The sequence below is a fragment of the Castor canadensis genome, chromosome 5 (assembly GCF_047511655.1).
Source record: "Castor canadensis chromosome 5, mCasCan1.hap1v2, whole genome shotgun sequence".
Classification (NCBI taxonomy): Eukaryota; Metazoa; Chordata; class Mammalia; order Rodentia; family Castoridae; genus Castor; species Castor canadensis.
Genome location: NC_133390.1, coordinates 72114901 through 72141169, shown reverse-complemented (window position 1 = coordinate 72141169; position 26269 = coordinate 72114901). Strand labels below are relative to the sequence as shown.

The window sequence follows — 26269 nt, the reverse complement described above, 5'->3', positions numbered from 1 at the left end:
ATCTTGAAGGACAGGCTACTTCCTTCAAAATAGTTAAGAAGACTATACCAAGTTGAGTCTTAGAGATGATAACATGGCACTTGATAACTTATCCTGGAATTCAGGGACGTTTAGATGTACCCCATCATCATCCACCAGCACTACCATGGTGACCACTTGCTGCTACAAGGGCCACCACTTTTTGACCACCTTCTGTGAACCAAATTCTCTATTAGGCACTTTCAATATGTTGTTTCTAAGCCTCGTATCAATCTTCGGGGTAGTGGACTCTTCAGGGCAGCACCATTTCAGAGAGGACACTGAGGCTCAGAAATATTAAGTGATTGTCACAAAGGTACAAGGCCCCAAATGGAAATAACAGAGGCACTGGGCCACACAGACACAACAGTGTGTGCTAGAACATAGAAATGAAGATTCAAACTAGATATTGGCCAATAAATTGTTAAATAGGCCAGGCTCCAGCAGAAAGCAGAGCCAGCTGTCCCCAACAGTTGGGATATGTGCTTCAGATAAGCCAGAGGACAGAGAAAGAAGAAATGCAATCACAGGATTCCTAGTTCTACCACTTTGACCTAATTGTTTAACCTCTTCACCTCAGATTACTTCTCTGAAAGTGTGAATTAGAAATACCGGCTTCATGGGATGCTGTAACGACTAAATGAGGTAACATAGGAAAAATAATTAGAATCATGCCTACCACATAGTAAGTACTCAGTAGGTATCATTACCATTATTATTGTTATTAGGGTCATCTAAACAGGGTGAATGAAAAAATGGCAGTGAACATGATGTATTGACTCAACAGAAGTCTGTGACCAGATAAGTTGTCTCGAACTCAAAATCAGTATACTGAATACAAAATCAATATATAGTATACTTCTGTATAATTTAGTTTTTGTTTTGTTGTTGCTTTTAAGATCCCTTTGAAAAGATTGGATGTGGTGGTATATGCCTGTAATTCAGCCACTCAGCTAAGGCAGGATAGTGAGTTCAAGTTTAGTATGAGCTATCTAGAAAGACCTTTCCTCAAAAGAAGTAAAATAAAAAAATAAAGGGCTTTTCACATTCCATCTGACAGTGAGAGGCAGCGCCTCCCCTGGCAGTTAGGTATGAGGTAATGGTAACTATCTCAGCTGGAAAAACCATGTAAACTTAGCAGGGCTGGGAAAATGGACACAGTAAGAAGCACTATTTCCTCTTACCAGAAATGGTTTCCTGTACAGCATCATCAGAAATAATGTTTTGAAATTTAAACAATATGAGATTTAGAAAAAATCACTTCAAATTTGACTTAAAAGATATTTCTTTTCAAAGTGCCAGATCCTAGTCTGGGACTGTCCAGGGTGACTTCAGCTCAGTGGATTCACTCATTCTATCCAGATGGTACTCAGTTAGGTCCCAGTTCGTATGACTCTGGGATCTGTGTGCTGGTGAATATTCATCTAATCCACCTCTCTTCAATTTACCATCCTCAGAGATCATCTGGCCTGATATCCACCCAGAAAAGGAATCCCTTTATACTGTTCACTCATTCAGTTTTCAAGTGCCAATTGCTCACTGTGATAGACACTGGATAATAAAAACCAATGAGACAGAATTCCTGCTCTGAGGAAGGTCACAGTCTAGCCAGGGAGAGAGGTCAGTGTAAAATTGATTAGATCACTATATGATAACTACCATGATTAGATCACTTACCAGAGTAAGTGTATGTTTCCCATTCACACAAGAAAGCTGCTGGAGGTTTCATGAAAGAGGTGACACCTGAGATGAGTGTCAAAAATGAATAGAGGTCAGTGAAAGGAGTGAGTAGGTCTGGGAGACAGCATTGAAACTTGAGTGCATGGCATGTTCAGGAAAACCCCAGGTTAGCAGGAACATAGGGTGGGAGAGAGGGAACACAGGAAGATAAGCAAAACTAGACCAAGCAGAGGCAGATCATAAATGTTCATGGGTCTATAATATGGAGCTTGAACTTAATCCTGATGGTAAACTATCTATGGATTCCATAGCTGTGGGAATGATTTAAGACAACTGCAACTGGAGTCAGGGAAAGCAGAAAGAAGTACAGTAATCTAAGCAAAAGGTGAGACTCTGATTAAAGTAGTACAATGCAGATGGGAGGAAAGGGATTTATTAAAAGAGTAGAATCAAAAGGATTTTGCAATGGACTCAGTGAGGGCAAGGGAGGAGTCAAGGGTGACTTTCAGGATTCTGGTTTGAGCAAATGGGCAGCTTGTATCCTCTGGTATGGGTAACACAGGAGTAAGGGCACACCTGGAAAGAGTGGAAGGGAGATAATAAAATAAATTTTGGGTACATCGAGTGTCAGAACGCTCTGAGAAATTCAAGTGGTCGAGCCTAGAAAGCCAGTGAGTTTATGCATATATCTCAGGGTAAGATCAGAGAAGAAAATAGGTTTGGGAGCCATCAGAGAAAGGGCTGAATTGAGGCCAGGAAACAGTATAAAGTATTCAGGAAGTGTGTAAACCAAGAGAAGATCTAAGGAACAAAACCTGGGAAAGGGAAGAAAGAATCTAAGAAGGACCAGCCAGAAAGAAAAAAGAACAGGAGAGGCCCACATCATGGAAAGGTTGGGAGAAGAGAATTTTAAAAAGGAGCTAGTGACTGACAGGGTCAAAAGCTTCAGAAAGGCCAGTAAAGACCTGGTCTTAGATTTTATGACAAACATGGCCTGTTAGAAATAGGTCAAGATTAACCTCAGTGGATCAGAGGAGACAAATGCCCTATAGCAGGGGTCAAAGGAAATCTAGGAGGTGGGGAAGCAAAGAGGCAAGCATAAAGTCTTTTCTCAGGAGCCTGAGATATGAAGGGAAGGAGAAGCAGGATAAAGTACAGTTCAGAGATTGTGTTCTTCGTGACTTTTATTTTTATTTATTTGTTTTTAAGATGGTAAAGACTTCAGGTTATTTAAGCTTTTGTTAAAAAAAAAAAGGTTGTCTCTACTAGCAAATTTATAGTGACAAGAAGACTACTATGTCACAGACATTTCATGCTGCTTTTGGGCAACTCATTAAAAAAAAAGCAAGTTACACCTGAATTAAGCTAAAACTGCCTTTGTTATGCCTTCATTTTTAACTTTTCCACAAGAAGCCTTCAACTATCCAACTCACCACTCTAGCTTTTATAAAACATTATCTACTCAAAACTGAACATATCTAATTATTTCAACTTCACAATCTTGGCAGACTTCCAACAATTGTAGTAAACTTGTCAATTCTTTTTGAAAATATATTTTTCAGAATTAGGCACAATATTCTATGTATGATCTAAATATTAGCTAAAGTATGGAGAAGTATCTTATTTTTCTGATGTAAATATTATATTTTAATTTGTATTATTATTCAAAAACTTGTAACATTCCTCTCTGTTCCAAGAACAAAATCCAAACTCTTGTATCTAAAGATCAAGTTTCTTGAGGTTGAGCTACAACTTACACTTTTTGAGCTATTGTACAATGATTCACTTTCTACCAGGTAAAAAATCCTTTGCTGTCACTGACCTTTTTTTTTTTTTACAGTGTCACAATTTCTAGGAGATGCTGAGCAATTTGAAGATCCCATCATCTACATAATTACCTTTGAGCCATGACTGAAATCACACTAGGATTAACATTATCCACTCCCTTCATCCGGTGGAGTGGACTGTGGCCCTCTCCAATAACATGGTGGCTTATTTTTTTGTGTTCCTTTTCCTTTCATATTACTTCCCCATGTTGGTACTTACCCTCAGATTTATAGATTTCATAAAGATGTGAAACCTGATATATCCTCATCCCTCCTATTAGAACAGTCCTTTGAACAAAGATTATGAGGTCAATACCCTAAGATCTCTGGAAATTTTGATACAGTTATCTTTTTTTGGCAGTACTGGGGTTTGACCTTCAGGCCTCACGCTTGCTAGGCAGGTGCTTGGACCATTGTACCAGTCCTAGTTATCTCCTGTGTTAAAAGTTTAAGTGCACTATTTGTTACACATGCCCCCCCACCCTTTTTTTTTAAGAAGCCTATAAATGTGGTTAGTAATCAGTAATCTTTCTTTTAACCTAAGGTGATTTAAAGTTATTTTCTTCATTAGGTGCTTCTATGTCACCTGTGTGATGCCTTCTGTATTTCTGGTTTTAGCTTCAGTGGGATAATTTTCTCCCTATACTTCAAAATTCACTTAAATCCTTCCATATAGATCAATCAGTGTCTTGCCAATGGAATTCCTTCTACTCTTTACAAGATTCACTCCATCCTTGCCAGAGTGCACCATGTTGGCTCTGCAGGACACAGTCCAGAAAGCTTTTCAGCCCTTTGTTTCCCAAAGCTTCACTTCTTTTCCATAGTCACTGCATCACATGGAATGAGAGACTTGTGTTTTGAATCTTTTAGTCTGTTACCTAAGACTTTTAAATCATTAGGAATGCAGTCCCAGTGTCTTCTGAATGTACCATTTGTTCCTTGCAGGAAGCAGGAAAAGAGAGGGACAATTTATGGGATTGATAAGAGGTTTGTGGTAAGCTCCATAATGTCTTGGATATTGGCTCCTACCCCTTCCCAATTTTCCATATCAGAACTACACAAAGTGGCCCTCAAAGCCCTTTGTTGGGAGTTACCCACACATAAAGCACTAGACCTCTCTCTCCCAGCTCATGCCAGCAACTTCTCTCCTTTGCTCCCTGAAGATGTCCTGAATATATCCTAATGGGAAAGAGTCGTGCAAGATCTCCTTCATTTCTGTGCTGCCCCACATTCTTCTGCTTGCCCACTTCAAGACATTAATTTCTCTGAATTTACCTGGCTTTCTTCATCACTATTTTTTCTTTTCATCCTCACTAAGAAGCTGGGTTGTGAAAAAGCTTCTGTTTAAGCTCTCTCACCTTTTCCTTCTGCTTCCTTTTGAAGCTACTATAAATGGTCATCATGTTGGGCAAGAACAGAAGATGGTACCTACTCCAAAGGTCAGCGCACCAAACCCAAGCAGCCACATTTACCAAACTGCAAATGAAATAATGGTTTCTCTTAGCTTCCACTCACAATTCTCCTTGAAAACCCCAAAGGGGTGAAGATTGTTTCTTCCCTTTTACTTTGGAACTTCTTAGAGAGTAAGAGTATGTTTGATACATGGTTGGTTGTGTTTTGTTTTGTTTTTTTTGTTAGATTATGATTTCCTCAAGACAGAAACTGTGTTCCTCTTTCATTTTCCAAAGTGCCCAACACTGAGATGTAATGGAACATGGAAATTAATGAGGGCTATTGTTCAACTCTTAGGGCAAAGGCTTTCCATCCCTGGGTATTACCCTGTTTTATTTGCTTTTGGTACTGTGGTAGTTGAAGCCACCGATGACTCTACTAAAGTGATTCCCTTCCATTTCTACCTATCTTATTTTATTTTTATCACAAATGAATAATGACTTTTTTTATGTGTTCTATTCATGCTTGAGAAAAAAATAAGGGTCACAGTGATTAATTGAGTGGATTACTTAATTGTGTCTTTGTTTTTGTATTGCTTTAAGTCTTTCTCTAAATTGTCAATTCTCTCAGAAATGTTACACTAATGTCACTTATGATTAGCTGCATAAATGTGATTTGGTGCTTTGAGACTTTAGGTAATATATATTTGAGTGCAAATGCTTGCTAATTTTTTACTAATTTAGCTTATTAGTAAATGCCAGAAGGTCTGGCATTTCAGATGATGAGGCCATAAAGCAGACCACTAACAGAGCAGGCACAGCTGCTATCTAAACCACAGGCATTTGAGTACTTTCCTGCTAAATAATAATAAATGTCTTAGGACAACATAGCACTATCATATTCTATTTTCCTGGACTAGGAGGGGTCTCCTATGAAAGAATGAACAACCTTAGTAGCCTGAAATAGAAAGGCTTGAGGACAAAGATTCCTTGAAGCCTTCCTATCCCAGGCCTTCACCCTCACCTTCTCATCTTGGGTGTCCCTCAGCAAGACTGTCAGGACTGAGGTGCTTTTCCCTTCACCTCAGCTTCTAGAGAACCTATTAAAGAGTGCCACCTGCAGGATGAGCTGAGGACTCCTAAAAAACTTCATCTTCAAATGATTTGAAGAATTTGTTTAAAATGTTTTCAAGAGCTATTAAACACAAAATTTCAGTTAAAGTTTAATGATGGATAATGAATTGCTACATTAATTCTTCATCGATGTCATTTATGTCTATTTTAATAGCTGCCTTAAATGTCTTAACCTCACCATGACAAATCACAGGCACTCCTACTATCCCAGGGTGGTGATGAATTTGTCCAGAGGCTTTACTGCCCCCAACTTCTCCTTGGGCATAGCCATTTCCTCTGCTTGAGGGCTTGTTTCTCCTTGCCGAAGGGAAAACTTCCAGGAGCTACAACAGATGCAGTAGCTCCCTTCCTGCCCTGATTCAAAACAAAATTCTTGAACCTGAATACAGAGAATGGGTTCCCAGAACTCCTCCTCATATAGCCTCCAGTCAAAGAATCATAAGATGACAAAGCAGAAAGAAGTGACCCCCAGCTTCCTATCCCACAACATGTATGACACTCTTCTTGACCATAGTTCAAGGGTTTCAATGTTTTGTCATTCTGTCATTGCTTAGGAATTTTCCAATTCCTGATTAGATTGATCCATTCCAGTGACCCTCACCTAAGTATGAGCAGAAGTGAGACAGAAGGAAGAACTCTTTCTTTTTGGGGTCACCCCATTCTCACCACCCAGTGATCACATCCCATAGAACAAAGCAGGTCTCAGGCAGGAGGCTATGGATAGTCAGTTTGCCCTCATTAAGGTCCCAGTTAGTTTTCTTATGTGAACTAGGATTCTAGGCAGATCCACTGTTCACTGTCCCCTTACCCAGAGTGGGAACAGGAGAAAGAAATGGGGATGATTAATTTCCAGCTCTATTTCTACTACTAGCCCATTCACAGGGTCATGCAATGACCTCATGACCCCCGCTTAGGTTCTCCATTCTTAGTCCACAGTTTTGTTTTGTTTTTCAGAGAACACACTCATCCAAAAAGCAGAAGTCCTTTGAAAGTTAGAACTCTTCTATCTCAAAAAGATACAGTCCTATCAGACAGCAGAAACCGGGAGGTGTGGATTATTTCCATGGGCTTGTTGTCAGGGCCAGAGAAAAGTTGTAATGTGAGTCAAATAGGATGCCACAGCAGCATCTGCACTCTCCCCATTCTTGCTCTTTGTCCTGCACATTCCAAGTGCAAACTGGCATCCAGAAGTGAACTTATACCCAGCTCCTATACCTAAAAAAAGAGGGACATCATGGAAGCAGGGTACAATGATGACTCTGGAGTTTAGTAGACCTGGATAATCTCAGTTGAGCCATTGACAAACTGAATGATGTGGCTAAATTAAAGAACTCTCTGAGCCTCAGTGCTGTCTTATATAAAACAAGCCTGACACTATTTACCACTCAAGGTTTGTGTCATAGAGCTATAGCTCTCAAAAAATGTGTCATTCTTTCTTTAGTGTGAATTTAAGTTGAGTGTCTGCTGCTAAGTGAAAGGCACTATCCCACATGAAGGGAGCATCAGGCATTGGTGGTAGAGGTGTCAGAAGAAACACGACTGGGGTAGCCACAAAACTTGCTTATAGAAAGGAGAAAAATAGAGGGATGAACCAATTCTAGTTAAATATATATATATATATATATATATACACACACACATATATATATAATATGTAAATGTCACAATGAAACTCCCTGTAGAGCTACCTTAAACAAACAAAAATGCCTTTTTTCAAAAATGGAGAACAGGAAGGCAAAACAGGTCCTGTCTGGGAGCTGGTACCAGTGGGAGAGGGAGGATATAAGGTAGAGCGAGCTTTTTCACACTCCTGTTTCTCCTGAACCTAACTGGGGATGACTGGAAGTGCAGAAAGGACAAAGGATAGAAGACAAAGCTGGGGCCAGGTGTGCTGGGCACGTGGATGGAGATGCACAACAGCTTCGTTGCTTCTTTTCTCTAATAACTCTTCTTTTACTTTGCTTTTCTCTTTAAAACATTACTTCCAATGTCTTCTTTTCTATTCTTTAAAGTCTCTTTCTTTAGACTTGCATTGTCCCATGTTTTCTTTAATCTCTCTTAAAGTCTTTGCCCTCAGACTTGTACTGTCCCATGTTCTCTCTTAAAGTCTTGGTGCTCAGATTTGCAGACAAACAACACCAGCCGCATCTAAAAACTGCATTAGCATAACTCTTAAAGCCTTGGTCCTTAGACTTGCACTGTCTCATGTTCTCCCTTTAGCTTTCTTAAAGTCTCAGTGCTCAGACTTGCACTGTCCCATGTCTCTTCTAATCTCTAGCATAATTCATCAGCCCACCAGCAACATCATTCTTGTAAGCAGCTCACCAATCAATCCATCCCCCATCAAAAAAAAAAACAAAACAAAAAACAAAACCCTTCTATCAATCCCCCATCAAAAAAAACCCCTGCATCCTCCTTCTGTGAGTGTTTTATATCCAGTGGTAAACAAGGAGGTGGAGCAACAGTTCTCCAGCAGGGGCGTGACAGTGTAACAAGAGAAACTTGTTCCTACTTCTCTGAAACAAACAACTTAGGAAAAGCAGATGTGCTGCATTTTGCCTTCTTGCTCTCTTCTGAGGCTGGGGCCATACCAAACTCAGCCTGCTGATTATTGGGCACAGCTGTGCTTATGTCAAGTTCTCATAGGCTTCTCATAATCTGCTCCCCACATCTCCCCCTTTTTTATTTCTTAAATGCTCCTGATGAAGCCCAATCCCCAATCCAAGGAGATGTCTTGAAGCCTCTGTTGTATGCCAGGGCTGTTAGAATCCAGTCTCTCAAGCACAAGGTAAAACCTCTTTAACTACAAGCCTCCTGGAAGGCAGCCTGTAGGGAACTCTGCAAGAATAGGAAGTCTCTTGGCCCATGGAGGTAACCTCGTATGTATGGTTCCCAGTACTTGATGGGAAGGAGTGTCCTCCTGACCTTCCTCATCTGACACTGAAAGAGAATCATCTTTGAACTGAATTTTACTTTTAAGGTGGGCTGACGGTTCAGCGTCTCCACCATCCACAGCATCTTGTTACTGCCTCTCACACTCCTGTATGACTGATTGCAAGGGGTGAGTCCCACATCCTGGCTCAGCTACCAAGGAGGAAAATCTTTTACTTCCCACATTCCAGCTACTTCTTTTCTCTATTACCTTACTTGTACAATAACCTGAAAGTAACAGATATTTCTATTACCTTATTTCTTCTCCTACCTTATATTTCTTCTACTGTATTTCTCTATTTCTTCTACTGTATTCTACTGTATAATTCTTCTATCATATTCTACTGTATAATTCTTCTACCTTATAATTCTTCCTTTACCTTATAATTCTTTTTCTACTACTGTAATTCTTCTATTTTTTTCTACCTTATTTCTGCTTCTATATATTTTTTCCTTTTAACTAACTTCTTTAACATAGGTTTTTAAAAGCCTATATATAGAGTTTCCCATGTTTTACACCTGACTGTATTCAATTCACTCTCCCTCTAACTTTGCTTATTTTTCTATTCCTTGCTTATTTTTCATTTCTCTGTTATGTGCATGCTTCCCAGAGGGTGTCTCCTTATCTCAGGCTTTAAGTTCCCCCATAGTTAGGTCCCTGTTCGGGCACCACCTGGAGCAAGATTTCTCACGCTTCTGGTTCTCCTGACCTAACTGGGGCAACTGGAGATGCAGAAAGGACAAAGGATAGAGGACAGACATGCATAAAGTCGGGATCAGGTGTGCTGGGCACTTGGAGGAAGACTCACAACCACCTCGCTGCTTCTTTTCACTAATAATTCTTCTTTTACCTTGCTTCTTTTCTTTATTCTTTAAAACCTTACTTCTAAAGTCTTCTTTTATATTCTTTAAAGTCTCTTTCCTTAGACTTGCACTGTTCCATGTTTTCTTTAATCTCTCTTAAAGTCTTGGCCCTCAGATTTGCACTGTTCCATGTTCTCTCTTAAAGTCTCAGTGCTCAGACTTGCAGACAAACAACAGCAGCCATGTCTAAAAACTGCATTAGCATAATTCTTAAACTCTCAGTCCTTAGACTTGCACTGTCTCATGTTCTCTCTTTAGTTTTCTTAAAGTCTTGGTGCTCAGACTTGCACAGTCCCATCAGACTTACACTGTCCCATCAGACTTGCGCTGTCCCATGGTTCTTTTAATCACTAGCATAACTCAGCAGCCCACTAGCAACATCATTCTCGAAAGCAGCCCACCAATCAATCCATCCCCTATCAAAAAAAAAAAAAAAAACCCTTCCATTAATCCCCCATCAAAACAAAACAAAACAAAAAACCCTGTGTCCTCCTTCAGTGAGTCTTTTATATCCAGTGGTAAATAAGGAGGTGGAGCAACAGTTCTCTGGGAGGGGGCGTGACACTGTAACAAGAAAAACCTGCAGTCCTACTTCTCTGAACATAAACAACTTAGGAAAAGCAGATGTGCTGCATTTTGCCTTCTTGCTCTCTTCTGCAGCTGGGGCCATGCCAAACTCAGCCTGCTGACTATTGGGTACAGCTGTGCTTATGTCAGGTTCTCATAGGCTTCTCATAATCCACTCCCACAATAATGAAAAAGTATAGGAGGCTGAATGTAGTGGAAGTGTATTATGTACTCATGTATGAAAATGGAAAAATGAGACCTGTTGAAACTATTCCAGAAACAGTGTGTGGGGGGGAGGGAAATAAAGGAAAATGATAGAGGGGGTAAGTTCAATTATGATACATTGTAAGAACTTTTGTAAATGTCACATGTACCCCCAGTACAACAAAAAGATGATTTTTTAAAATAAAACAAAAAGCCGCCTCATGAGCCTCCAACCAATGCTGGCATCACCTATGACACTACAGCATGAAGACAGTAAGGACAGCTGAGCTGGGTCAGGGCTGTGGGTAGCTTTGGGGATGTCCATTTTGAATGTGGAGGGGGTGCCCAGAGGCAGAAGCACTAAAACTATGGGATGCTCTACTCCACCAGCCCCACTCTCTACAGTTAGGGGATACTGGCCCTCTCCCATTCCTTGTTCCCTAACAGACTGGAGAGGTACCCAGTCTGGCCACCCAGATATTTGGGATCTGTGCTATATTATGTCCACGAGAGGGCATATTGGATGTCAGGATGAGAACCTGACATAAGCACAGCTGTGCCCACATGATGTTGGCAAAATCCAGCTCATTCTTCAGAAGGGTCTCATGTGGCTATCATACTTTTTTTTTCTAATGGTAAAATGTATACAACACAAAATCATTTTTACTATTTGAAGTATGTAATTCAGTGGTAATACATACATTCTTACTATTGTGCCACCATCATTACCATGCATCTTTAGAACTCATCCTACAGAACTGAAACTTTGTACCTATTAAACAATGACTTCTTCATCCTTTATCCCCTTAGGCTCCCCAACAACCACCATTCTACTCTGTCTTTATGAATTTGACTGTTCCAGGTCCTCTAGATATAAGTAGAATCATACAATATTTGTCCTTTTGTGACTGGCTTATTTCATTTCACATAATGTCTTCAAGGTTCATCCACATTTTAACATGCATCAGAATTTCCTCCATTTTTTTAAGGTTGACTGATACTCCTTTGTATGGATACACCACATGTCGTTTATCCATTCATCCATTGATGGACACTGCACTGCTTCTACCTTTTGGCCACTGTGAATAATGCTGCTGTGACTATAAGTGTACAGATACTTGTTTAAGTCTTTGATTTTACTTATCTTAGTTTTCTTTTTTTTTTGGCAGTACTAGAGTTTGAACTCAGTGCTTTGCACTCTATTGCTTGAGCCCATGCCGGCAGCCCTTTTGGCTCTGATTATTTTGGAGATGGGGTCTTGTTTTTTGCCCGGGCTGGCCTGGACAGCTCCTATTTTACGCTTTCTACTCTCACTGGGATAATAAACACATGCCACCATGTCCAGCTTTTGGTTGAAATACAGTCTTCCTAATTTTTTGCCTAGCTTGACATGGATACTCCATCCTCCCAATTTCGGCCTCCCAAATAGTTAGGATTACAGGTATGAACCACTGACACCCAGCTCTACTTTAGTTGTTTTGAGGAACTTTCATATTGTTTTCTACAGTGGTTGTACCATTTCACATTCCCATCAATAGTGTACAAGGATTCCTTATCCCACAGCTTGGTTCCAAACCACTCACACTCCCTGGGCTCAGGTCACTGTGGACATAATTTGCTGGCCCCTCTTTTTAGCATATTCTTACAGCTCCCTTAGAGATGCAGTTATGCTTCACAGCTTTCCTGCCATCATCTGGCTTTCGGTGGTGGAGCTCTCTTTTTGAGCCCACAGCACGTATCTGTCTTGGGCTGATGTTCTCACTAGATGAGGACTGGGGTTTTGCACTATATTCAGCATGGTACCCAGATTGAAAACTGCCCACATGGTGGAATCATGGCCATTCCTGGTTAAAGCTGTGATGTAGCAAAACATAGCTTTGTTATTCTCACTAATTAGCGGCACCCACTCCTGTGTCCCATATAGATACCACCCCTAACCTTCAGCAAGCACAAAGTACTGAGCTCGAACTCCAGCACTGCTACAAAAACAAAACAGCACAACAATGAAAAACTAAAGTAGAACTACCATAATTAAGAAATTCCAATTGGTATATTATCAAAAGAGTTTTATTGTCCACTGCAACTGATCACATCTCACAAAATAACTAGATAACAATATTTTATCTTAAAGATGAAGATTTTCAGGATCCATTTGAAAAAGTCTCCAATAGAAAGATATAACAGTATTAAGATAAAAGTTTTGAGGTGGAAGCCTGAAAAGAAACCTTTTAATGTCATTCTATCATTAGACAAATGACCAGGCCTTCTCAAACTACATCTTTGCACAAATTAGAAAACAGTGGTCTTTTGGGATCACGTGTGCAGCTCAGCTGAAATCTGAGTTTTGTGTAAACTGCAGAGTAAATATTGTACAAATGACCCCAAGGCACATTCCCCAGCACATTCTGCCCTGTGGGTACATGGCCAGCATTCAGGTGCCATCTTTTTCTTCAGGTCCTGGAGGGTGCTGTGCAAGCAGAGCTAAGGTAATTTTCAACTCCCACTCACAGCACTGATGGTGAACAGCAGTAGCCCTGGATCCATGGTGATTCTATCACTGTTACCCTTCGGCTAGCACCACCTTGTGGCCAACGCATTTACATCATGCTGGCAGAAAGGTTTTCCCCTTTCTCCCCTCCCCTCTCCTTCTCTCCCTCTCCCTTTCCTCTCTCCCTTTCTCCCCTCCCCTCTCCTCCTCTCCCTCTCCCTTTCCTCTCTCCCTTTCTTTCTTTCCTTCCTTCCTTCCTTTTTTTCTTCCTTCCCTCTTTCCCTCCATCCCTTCTTTCTTCCCTTCTCCCTCCTTCCTTCCTTCCCTCCTTCCTCCTTCTATTTCCTGAGTGCTAGAATTACAGTTTGTATCAACCATGCCTAGCTAGGAAGATTTTCTTTGAAGACCATAAACTTGGGAGGAGGGGGGGGCTATTTACCACTCACCTAGTAGGATCTAAAAACAGACAAAGGCCTCTTTGCCTCAGGCAAGAAGGAAGTCCAGAAGCCACAAGTTACCAATACAACATGCCCCATCAATCAGCAAAGCCACAGCCTTGGTGTCTATCACCTGGCTACATCCCTACTCTCCCACCCACCTCTTAACACACATACACACACACACCCCATCTCACCTGAGCCACCTCTTCAAAGTCATCATGCCTCTTCTGCAGGGCCCGGGCTCGATGCAGAGACTTCCCAACCCCAGTGTGTTTGCTGAGGAAGGCCTCACCATGGTTTTCGATCCAGTCCAAAACCTGGTCAGAGAAAGGAGACAGAAACAGTGACTTCCTAGAAGAAGGAAAGCCATATAACAACATGTGCAACTGCTAAAGTCCTACCCAGGCTTTTCCCCTATCAGAGAGTAGCGGTCCAGGTAGAAATGTCCAATTCACTGAGAATACAAGGTTTCTTAGTACAGTCATTGGCAATAGAACAGTTTCACCTTAATTAAATTCAACTCAGTTTCTTTGTTTTCAGAATATCCTTCCATTACTTTTTCAGTGTTCATAGCCCTAATTAGTCCAATTTATCATCATCATCACCATCATAATCATCATGTACTGGGGATTGAATGTAGGGCCTCATGCATGCTAATCCATTATTTTAAACAAGCTACTAGACCATTAGGCACAGTTTAGCCTTCTCACTACCTCTACCCTACCACATAAAGTCAGACAAATTGGCACAAAATTAGGTAGTAACAAGCTGGGCCACTACCTTAGCCCTCACCACTCACCCCTCACTCCTTACCCCTTACTCCTCCATAAAAACACTCACATCAGTGGGGACCAATCATTTGAATCCTGCCTCACTGTGCGTCTAGTCTTGGAAGCAAAATCCACAGTAGTCAGTCCCCAACCAGATTTCTGAGATAGCTGATCCTAGGAAACAGCCTCCCCTGGTTTCTTTCTACTTCTCTCTTCCAATCAACAACCCCAATCAAGTAAATCAGTTAGGATCTTTGCATTCTAAGGTTTATAATATTAATGATTCTCTTAGGAAGTAGTGGAGATTCCATATTCTTCTAGGCTTAAAAATCTAATGACTGCCTGAAGATATTTTTCTTGATGTTTAGAGAAGTTGGAGCAGATGTGGAGCAGATGTGGCTGAGAAGATGAGAAAATGTTTTCACAAGGGGCATTTGGGAAGGGACATGGATAACTCTGTACTAAAAGCCTTGAAGTGCAGGGAGGACCAACGCCTTTATTATCCATTTTGCAATCTACAGACAGCCTCACAAAAATGTATGTCCTAGATAGAAGGGAAGTGGTTCATTCTGGTCTTTGAAGAGTTGGCACTCAGTAAATCAGTTGGTTATAATTAAACCAGAATTATAGTATAGACACACCTGTGATGATCCTGCCAGCACTCAAATGAGCCCATTCCATTCCTGCAGGTCTGGTCATTAAACATTGGATTAACAATGTAATAGCCTTCTCAGATTTTAGGAGGATGTTTTGGAGAGTAATTTAGCTCTGTTTAAAAGGATTCTTTAACTCAATCTGTTTCTTACACAGATTTTCCTGCAGAAAGCAAAGGTAGGCCAAATCATTCTTTGACTACAGGTATGGAAGCTCTGACTCTAAAAAATCCAGGCCCTTTGGCTTCGCTTCCTCTGACATTTAGGATAAACTAATACCTACAGTGTGCAGAATATGGAAGTCTCCAAAGTCTTCAGTGTGAGTATTGTAACATTTATGCCAAAATGGTGTTTACTAGTTATTTAGAGAAAGAGACATGTGAATATAAAAATGTTTAAAACACATCCATGCAATGAGGATGAAAGGTCAGGTAATTATCAAATACAATGAAGAAAAGAAATCCTCCCCACTCCATGACTATCTAAATATTAGATATGGAGATTTTAAACTCTTTAACATATTCTGGCAATATATATATTTAAAGATATTCTAGAGGTACATCTGTAAAAAGAAATTGTGGTAGTGCTGGGTTCCAGCCTTTTGCAAATACCGAAAAAGCAGCATGGAAAGGAACTCTAAATGTCCTTTTCTTAGAAAAGCCTACATAGCTCTAGAATTACTTTTGGTGCAGTTTCAACCAAAAACATCAGGAAAGCATATTTTTACATGGTTTGCCACAATTAGATCCCAAAATTCTGCATCATAAAGGGAATTATAAGCGTCAGCATGCAAGGTCAAAGATAAATATTTCTAGTCATAAAGTTTCCCACATGTTGTGTAGCAAGTTTAGTGATGTTTTAGAGTTTTGATGTATATTTAAACTTTTCTTAATCCCTTTTGAAAATTAACTGAGGTTTGAGGATAAGTCTTTTTATATATATAAAAGAACTATCTTATAACCTTTCATGAATGCTTTGGAACTTATAACAAATTTTTCAGATCATAATTTTTTAAATTAGTTTTAAGCTATTGGGTGTGACCTGCTTATTTTGCAATGTTTTCATAAATTTTATTTCTTTTTTTTATCTCTAGCTTTAAGAAAACTGGCTATCCTAAACCATACTGGTTGAAGAATATTTTTTGTCCACTAGTTCATGCACAGTTCCATTTTGCACTCCCTGGGGATGATTTCACAACTTTTAAGCCTTTTTTAAAAGGCAATTTGTTTCCTTTTAAAGATAGTTTGCTTTCTTTAAAATGTCAATCCATTTTCAGTTAGGGGCACTTAGTTTACTTAATTAGCTATACCTTCACCATTTACAAACCTATTTGTTTCATATTTGAGAGGCTTTCACTTAGTTTAAACATAACTTTGATTGTTCTGTGATGTTATCTTGACACCACTTGGTACTTCTTCTGCCAGTAGTATTAAAGCTGTGGGAAAATATGTGCAACCTGGACAAGCATTCAGGGACTGCATAGAAATCAATTTTGAAAATAAAAAACAAATTGTTTAGGAAGTGAAAAAATTACTTTGGGGATACAGAAAGACTATATATATCTGAGATATCTATACATACATATATATATATGTATATGTATATAGGGAGAGAGACAGACAGACAGACTTAACTAAGTTAGAAATTGAGAAGACTATCCTCCATGTATAATGAATATGTCCTAATAAAAAATGGAAAAAAATGAACTGAAAAGACTAGGGGGCCAGGCCTGGTGGCATATACCTGTGAAGTGAAGATTGGCTAGCCCAGGTAACAAACATGCTGGGTGTGGTGACACATGCTTGTAATTCAAGCATCCAAGATAAGTGAAAGGCATACATAGGAAGAACACAATTTGAGGCTGGCTGATGGGAAAAAAACAAGACCTTATGTGAAAAATAACTAAAGCAAAAAGGGCTGGTGGCGTGACTCAGGGGATAGGGTCTGTTTAACAAGTGCAAGGCCCTGAGCTCAAACCCCAGTACTGCAAAAAGAAAGAAGAAAGAAGAAGAAGAAAGAGGAGGAGGAGGAGAAGGAGGAGAAGAAGAAAGGGAGGGAGGGAAACAGAGAGGAAAGGAGGGAGAGAGGGAAGAAGGAAGGAAGGCATGACGGAAGGAAGGAAGTTTGGAGTAGAGAGTAAGAAATGGGCTTGGAGGGGGCCAAACTGGACTGTTTTAAGCCCTGGTGTGCTGAATGAGAGATTCCTGTGTCCATCCTGAAAGTCACTGAAAATCACCATCAGATCCCCCATCTAAAAGGTATTGCTTTGATTGCTTATGGAGATTCTACTGGAGAGAAACAAGGGTAGATGGAGGGAAACAGGAGGTAGATGAGGGGAAACAGGAGGTATCAGCCAAAATTCTGGCAAGAGGTGATGGTGACTCAGACAAGGTCAATGGCAGTGTCCCTGGAGAGACAGCTTTGGGAAAGAATTTCCAGGATTTGGTGACTGGATGTGCAGGTGATGGACAGGAAGGTAGCAAGGCAACCCCAGGGGCATGGCTTGAATAATTGGGTGGCAGTTAGAACAAGTCACTGGGACAGAAGAAAATGAGTAAAGAGGGGTAGCACAAGGATGACAGATTATTTTTTTAAGATTCTCTTTCCATATTTATGTTCTGGGTTTTCCATGAGAGATGAGTGGAAAGTATCCTCTAATGATAGTTGTCAATCAAATCTGGCAAGCTGTGCCTGTAGTTTCAAAGAAGTAAGTTATATACTAAGGTTAAAAATAAATGATTAGTTGTTAATCTAGTCAGATCCTACTAGTAAAAAAAATTGGGAACACCAAATCCATTGAAAAACACAACCTCAGACCTGAATGAAATTAGCTCCTGCAATTTCTTATGGCAGTACTAGGGTTTGAACAAAGGGCCTCACACTTGCTAGGTAGGAGCTATACCATTGCAGCCATGCCCCTAGGCCTTTTTTGCTTGTTATTTTTCAGATAGTGTCCCTCTTTTGCCAGGGCATTAGATCATGATCCTCTTACCTACACCTCCTACATATCTGGGGCCACAAGCATGAAACACAATATCTGGCTTATTGGTTGAGATGGGATCTTACAAACTTTTTTCCTGGGTTGGCCTCTAACCTCTGTCCTCTAGATCTCTGCCTCCCAAGTAGCTGGGATTACAGGCCTCAGCCACTGTGCCTGCCCTTCAACTCCTTCATTCTTGAAAGGATTTTCCATTGTGATATAGTTTTTGAGTAGTCCATAAGCCCGACATACAATGTACATAAGATTCCCTGTGGCTGTCCCCTGTAGCCTTCCAGCCCACCTCCAGTGGGCTCACGCCTCCACACCCTGAAGGCTGCTCTGTCTCTTGAGTTTTGCGCTCATCATTTCCTCTCACTTGAACTATCCATGTCCCTGTACCTAACCCCTTGGCTGCCTTTTGCTCACAGTTTAACCTGCATTTCAAAATCACTGGTTATGGAAATCTTCTAGCCTTTAACAACCCATCCAGGATGGGGTGACTGTTGCTCTTCTGGAATTCTGTTCAAACCACAATTATGGCTCTTGGGCCTGTCTCTCCCACAACACTTTGACCACCTTGTAATTGACACAGAGTGGTTGCTTGATACATGTTCAACTGAACTGAAGTCAAATTGATCCCTGTAGCATACACCTTTGGGGTCAATGTCACCTGTTCCACATTCCCATTATAACTATATCCAGGCACTATTCACAGACAGCATTCAAAGTTCTATCTTTGTGTCCCCCTGCCCACTTGGCAGGTAGTCATAGGGAAATGAAAGGAGTATGGGTTTTCATGTTGACTCTTCCCCTCTCCTCCCCAACCATGCAGCATCCCTTGTGCTCAGGGGATAAACAGTGAATATTATAGCCATATACTGCCACATGCATATAGGCTCCTGCCTACCTGTCTTGAGAGGAACTGCGCCACTCCCTTCTAGATAAGCCTAATTTTTCCGGCTCACTGAGAACACAGATGCTTTCAAACTCAACACTACAGTAGGCAGACAGTCCTTTAACAACTTGTAAAGCTTTTGCTCCTTTCTCCTGCCCTGACATTTCAACCAGAAATTAGTCCTTTCCAAGAACAGCCTTTTCCAAGACAGATATATCCTGAACCAGATTTGGGAGCTCATCTGACAGCCATTATGCACAATTTCTTAACCACCCCCTTTCTTCCTAAGTCTGATTGTGTTTATTTCAACCAACATCAAGACAGGATGCTCTTTAGGGGCAGAAGACGGTCCTTTCTAGCAGCTGAGGAGAAGGGAAATATCCTTTTGAAGAGAACTATTGGTCATCTCTGAGCAGTGGTCATGGATACAACTGAATTAATGGGAGGCCATCCTGGTCTTAAGGACTTTGTAGTCTGTTCTACAGACCCAGACCCTCTTCTTAAACCCCTCCCCATCACATATTTATTCAGTGCTACTCACACATCACAGGCTGTGGCATATAACATATTTGCTTGGTTTGGCTGCTGTTTTATTTCTACTCTGCGTATAAGGCCCATGTGGGAAGGTACTTTGTTTGGATCACTACTGTGATGCCAAAGAGCATTTATTGATAAGCATGATGCCTCATGCCTCCTGCTATCCAGGACGCTACAGGTTGGAGGACCATGGTCTGAAGCCAGCCCCAGCAAAAATTTGAGACCCTACTGGAAAAACAACTAAGCAAAAAGAGCTGAGGGTGTGGTTCAAGAAGTAGAGGACCTGCCTAGCAAGCAGGAGGCCTTGAGTTCAAGAGAGCATTTTCCGAGTAAATGAGCAGATGAACTCACCACTTGTGTGATAAAGGGTAAAAACCATTAAAGGAAATGGAGACTTTTGCAAACAGATGTGGAATCAGAACCCCAACCCTCTGATTCTCTTATGTGGCTTTTTTGATAAATCATTTTATTCAAAATAGGTTATTAAGTTTGTGTCATAATTTGATCTGTGGTAAAACAAGCAAGGTGTTTGATGTATTAAGTATACTGAAGAACTCCTCCATTTCAATGTCATCTTCCAGCACCCCAGAGCTGCACCCCCCATCTGTTTAGGATGCTGTCATTCTGAGGTTAACAAAGAAATGTTTATGAGCCATCAGGCATCTGTAACACATTTGGTTGTTACAGGCTTAAGTACACACAATATGCAAGAGTACACAGGAGAGGTCATCAAATCATTATTCCTGTCTATTCGCGAAGCACACTGAGCACTAGTTCTGAAGGGAAACAGCCAGTAACATCTAGCTGATGCTAGGTTGTGACCTGAGAGTACACAGACACCACTTGAAATGCTCAATTACCAGTAACTCATTTTCTTTTACCTCTTTGGAACAAGTATGACCTAAATAAATGCCTTGCTATGGCAGAACCCATCATTTTTCTGGCAGGGCTGAACTAAAACTCATCAGTAGTATGACTCTCCTCCTACAAGGTGCAGTTCTTTCTCCTGAGCCATCTGTCAGCTAAGAGTCCAAAAGACCCAAGTCTGAGCTGCCTTCAACCCTGGGCCCTCACACCTGGCCAGCCTGCACCTCTCATCCCCAACAGAGCTGAGCCTGGGCAATCTGACCGCTCCCTAGGAGATTCTTCTTGGCCTTGTGTTTCATGAGTTTTGGAGTCATCATATACTCATTAAGGCTTGAAATGCTTCTTAGAGGTTCTGAATTTTTTGAGGAAGGGCAGTGGGGATTGAACTTAGGCAGGTGCGCTACTGGTTGAGCCAAATATCCAGCCCTTTTTACTTTGGTTATTTTGGAGATAGGGTCTTGCTTTTTGCCCAGGCTGGCTTGCTGAACTATCCTTCTATTTTATGCTTCCCACCATAGCTGGAATGACAGGCACCTGCCACCATGCCCAACCTTTTTTCCATTGAGATGGTGTCTCACAAACTTTTTTCTCCTAGGCTTGCCTGGAACCATAATCCTCCAGATTTTAGCTTCCCAAGTAACTAGGATTACAGCTGTGAACCACCCGGCAAAGAGGTTATGAATTTTTAGGTGCTTAAAAATTTTTGGAGTTCTTTTAAAATATAGGAACCATTCACCCCCAGATTCTAAACAAAAAATTGTGGAATAATCTGTATGTCTGACAAGCCTTCTACTCTGCCTAGCTGGCTTTAATGCCAGGAGTCCAAGGACTGACCATACTTTGAGAAACACAGTTTGCAAGTCATACTTAACACCTTCTTATTTTCTACAATGAAACAGACAGCAGTTTTTAGTGATTTTAAATAAATGCTTTCAGATTCATGCTTGCTCTTTAGTTCTTGCTCTATGGACACATACCATGACTGTGGCTCCCAGTGTGTCCCCATCCCAGCCCAGCCCACCCCACAGGTAGCAGATTACCTAACTTCACTCTGATCATGTTTCTCCTCTGCTCAAAATCTTTCCATAGCTCCCGCTAGTAATAATGTGTGAATACTTTGTCCTTTAGGCTGGTACTTAAGGCTCCAGAATTAGTGTACTGTGTCAAGGTTATGCTAAGCACAGAGGTTATCAGAAAGAGGTGACCCTGGATGGTAACTATTATATCATTCGTGAACATAATAAGAAGGGATTGAGGACATTAAAGATGTTAAAAATTAATTGTGGATCAAGAAAGCCTTGAGGCTTAGTAACTTCCAGGAAGGAACTTCTTCCTCTCACTGCCTCCCAGACCCCAATCAGCCTCCCACACCTGCCAGAGGGTGGTGACTGGTCCTTCCTTGAAAGGTGATCACCACCAAAGGACAGGTGTTCGGTCAGGACACAGTTTACATAAGAAAAGCAAAGTAAGGGCTGAGAATGTAGCTCAGTGGTAGAGCATTTGTCTAGCATGTGAGAGGCCCTGGGTTCCATCCTCAATACCAGAAAAAAAAAAAAAAGAAAAATAATTGCCACCATTACCTGAAGGTTATGGTGGGGAAGGAAGACAGGCATAAAGTAGAGCAAGGAATGGGGCAGTGGTGGTGAAGTGTGGGAAGTGGAGATCCAGGAAGAAGAGGATATAGAATCCATGAAGTTCCCAGAAAGGAAGAGTGTCAGCATGTCAGTACTGAACTTCTTCCCTTCAGAGACTGGGAACACATGGAGAGGAGTGGAATCCACTGCTCTCAGCACTAGCCTCACACTAGGGAAAAGGATGGAGTGCTCCCTTTAATATGGGCTAATATGGGGACACCAAAGGGGCAGATGGGAATGTCTCCCTATTTTCACTCCCACCAGAAAGCAGCACCGATGCTCTTCCCTCCTCCCTTGCTGAATTCAGGAAAGCCATAACCTGCACTTGGAAAATATTTGAATGGCTGGATTATCACCATCAAAAAACCTTAACTGAGAACTTTCAAACTGTTAATTACTACTGTGGGCAAATGGATATCAATCAAGATTTATGCTAAAAAGGGCAGCATCAGAAAGCCCGAGTCAATATAATTGTGACTATGAAAACCAGATGAGAAATGGGTAGTGACTATTTTAGGGTAATTTGTGTTAGAAGTCAATACTTGTAGAGGGCAATTTTAAAATGGAGGACATATGGAAAAGTGTTGGGATATGACTCTTTGCAGCACAGGTAGTATGAGAATCAATCTCAGGTGTCAGTCAGTAGCTATGAAGTTAGACAAATCTCATCCTTGGGACCAAGTAATCTAACAGGGTTCTTTGATCAGTGATATCCTATCACTAAATTATAAAACCTTCAAGGTCAGCGCTGTGTCTCTTATTCCCATTACCTGGCACAGTGCTATGGCATAGCAGAGAAGCCAAGAGCATGGACTTTGATATTAGGTGGACTTGGATTTATTCCCTGATCTGCCACTAGCTATGTGTCTCTGGGCAAGTTTGCTTACCATTATTAAGTCTCAATTTCCTCATCAGAAAGATGGAACCAAATGGTCCTCCTACCTCATAGTGTTGTAAGATGGACTAAGAAAAGGCAAGTGAAGGGATTAGATATTTGATCATATTTATTATACAGACAATGAATCCTGAGTTTTGGACAATTTAACTTTATAGACACATTTAATCTCAGTAACAGAATCTCAGGGTTGGAATCAGCCCTCCCTCTGATGTTTGAACCCCTCCCCCAAAGTACATACCAAGTAACCAATCTGTTTCAAATTGTGAAGATGGTTCCCTCATGTGTGCATTCTCTGATCTAATTGGGTGTAGAAGTTGTCCTGGATCTTTCATCCTTAGATACATTAATCCTTCCTTCTTTTGGAAGAGTTAGTTTCTATACTCATAAACATTCTGGTAACTTTTTTATTACTACTCATTCTGAGAGCAAACCACAGTGCTCATTTTTTATTATGCAAAGATGTCAATTGGATTCTACAACTACCAAACTAGTTTAATATGATTAAAGAGCTACAGTCATTATGGCTAGTAAAAAATTGACTATCTGAAGCTTTAAAAAACTTACTCTCAACCCTTTAAGACATTCTTTGGTAAGCAAAAATTCACATAATAAAAGCTATGATTTTCCACATGAGGCTCTAGAAATACTGATGTAAACAGATGAGATTCATTTGTAGTACAGAACTATGGAGTTTATATTAATTTTCATCAATTCAGAATGTTAAGTTACCATGCCAGATAGATTCTGCCATCTATCGGGTGACTAACTCACCCGATTGGACTGCTTATAAATAAGACATTCTAAGAGAGGACATAAGAGCCTCATGCATGCCACCATGAACTGCCCAACCCCTTAGAGATGTACTGCCCACTGTCAATGAGGGCAGTGGACAGCTAGTCAGACTTCCTTTTTCCTGTCCCCTGCCTATACCTTGTCTCTTCTTTCTGGCCTTCTCTAAGAACAGTTCCTTTGCCTGTGCTCCAAAGACAAATGTAAATCCTACCCCCACCAGAGGGAACTCTCGGCACCAACTCCTTCAGCTCATTGATTTGCTTTTTTGGCTCTAAATCCAAACAGCCACGTGCCATTAGTACTTCTGCATAGGTGTATGTGTCTACGCTGAAGGGCAGAGACTTCAAACTCCTGGCATAGGGCTTTGCATACAGCAGGTATTTCAAAAGCACTTTATAGATCTATTCTTGAAAAAATAATGCAGGGAGAGGAAAAAGAAGGGGGAGGCAGAAGAATATGCCTGTATAGTGCTCTGAAAACAGTTGCTCTGACTAAGAAAACACAGAATGGAATTTACATCTTTTAGGAAGAATAAGCATCTAGTCACTCCTTGTTCTTCCCACTGTGAGCCAGGTCTACCTGAGCTTGGAATTAGTCCTTTTGCAACATGGGAAGCCAGAGGAATTAGGAAGAATAACAGACAGAAGGTGGAGATTGGCCAATGCTATCGTAGAGGGCTTTTTTTGACTATTGTCTAGTACTATCCTACATTAAGCAGGAAAAAAATAATAGGACTGAAAATTATTCTACTGTCAATACTATGGCAGGTATGCCCTATATACCCCTTCTTTAGCTTAATGAGTCCAAATTCCAGTTTTCCCCTAAAGACTTATTTCCATCATCCCCCATCCCAGCAGGGAAAAAGCTTAGTCCTGTTGGACCCAAGGGAAAGATGTCAGGCCAGGTCTGGCAGCAGATGCTTAAATGAAACCTTTTTTTCCTTTGCATCTATATTTGGTTTACATCTCTCTGCTTTTCTCTGCTTTGAATCCTGAATGGGTGAAATGTTCCTACCTAAGTGAGGCCTACACCCAGAAATGGCAATAGGGCAAGAAGTAAGGCAACCAGAGGCCAACTTGCTGTCCCCCCCACCCTCCACCAAGAGGGGTCCCTAACTTCTTGTTTCTCCTTCTACTTCCTGTTTCCTTTCTCCTCCCTTCCCAGCTGTTTCTCTGCCTTCTATCTTCAAATCTTTGTTTTTCTTTACTCATTGTCTGCAAATCTCTGTCTCTTGCTCTCTCCCTGTTTGTGTGTCTGTCTGTCTCCCCCCACCACCCTGTATAATATGCATCTTTCTGTCTCTCTTATTATTCTTTTCTGTCTCTCTGCCTCTCTCTCCGGTGGCTTTTCCTAGGACACTGAGACAGAGTCAGAAGACCTAGCTTCTGTTCCTTGTATTACCATTAACTAGCTGCGTGGTTTTGGTGAAGTTACTTTACATCTCTGGTCTTCAATTTCCTCAATTGTACAGCAGAGATTAGACTGAATGCTTTTTCAGTCCTTGACAGCTCTGAGATTTTGTCACTGAATGAAATGGAACCAGCCAACGCCTGGAGCAGTTGTTGTTGTAGAAACAGGAGAATCAGACTGGGAGCCCCCAACAGCACAAGCACCAGGGGGCGCTCAAGGACCACAGACAGAGGATGTAATTAGCAACTGACATTGTGCTAGGCAGGCACTGTGCTCCAACCTCACTGCATCTCATGAGATAGGTTCTATTGTTATTGGTCCTGTTTTGAGGTGAAGACACTGAAGCATGAGCTACAGCAATTTGCCATGTCATGTTGGAACAGGATTTATACTCGGCTATCTGACTCCAGAGCCTGAGCCTGTGCTGTGTTCTGCATTGCCCTGGCTGCCAATGCTTGCACACCAGCTTCCCACACAGGCCAGCAAGCATCTTTGGACCCCAAATGTGCTTGGGTGTCTTGAGTCCAGACTACATACATGGTTCAGTTAATTCTAACTTTGTATCAACAGTCTATTGTCCACACATTGGCTGGCACATTCTGGTAGACTTGTTTTTGTTTTGTTTGTTTTTTTGGTGGTACTGGGGTTTGAACTCAGGGCCTCACAACTGCTAGGCAGGTACTCTACCACTTGAGCCATACACCCAGCCCTTTTTTGCTTTAGTTATTTCGTGTTTTTGCTCAGGGTTAGCCTCTGAATGTCAGACTCCCACCTACAGCCTGCTTGTAGCACTCATACCATACTCAGCTTATTGACTGAGATGGGATCTCAATAACTTTTTGCCCGGACTGGCCTTGAGCCATGATCCTCATGATCACTGCTTCCCGAGTAGCTGAAATTTTAGATGTGAGCCACCATGTCCGGTCATTAACTTGTTCTTCATATTTTCAAATGTGATTGTCTAATGCCATTCTAACTATGAATCTTGCCAGTACCAAGTGCAGTGCTGGGCTCACAGTAGAGGTCTGAACTTGCTGACTAACTCATGAGCACCATGATACTTCATGAGCATGGAGTTTACGTTTCTTTGTCCTCTGCCTGGGCTATGAAAACTTGGACCCTCAAGACATTCACATCACAATTCTTGCAGGCAGACTCCAGCTACTCACAAGTAAAGCAACAACTGACAGGTTAGGAGGGAGGGCTAAATGGTTCACTTTACAGAAGCGGATGCTGGGATTCTCTAATTATCTCAGCTCAATTCAGCAAACGTAAAGAGAGCTCCAGTAT

The 26269-nt window shown here is 41.2% G+C and overlaps 1 protein-coding gene across 24 annotated transcripts in view; it reads right to left on the bottom strand.

Annotated features, from left to right (window-relative positions):
- Positions 1–26269, bottom strand: part of Kalrn (kalirin RhoGEF kinase) — a 660017-nt gene that overhangs the window by 336303 nt on the left and 297445 nt on the right. For all 24 annotated transcript variants that reach the window (XM_074073308.1, XM_074073309.1, XM_074073319.1 and 21 more), the window contains one exon: positions 13738–13860. In XM_074073308.1, the coding sequence (XP_073929409.1) occupies positions 13738–13860 (123 nt within the window). The remainder of the gene's footprint in view (positions 1–13737; positions 13861–26269) is intronic.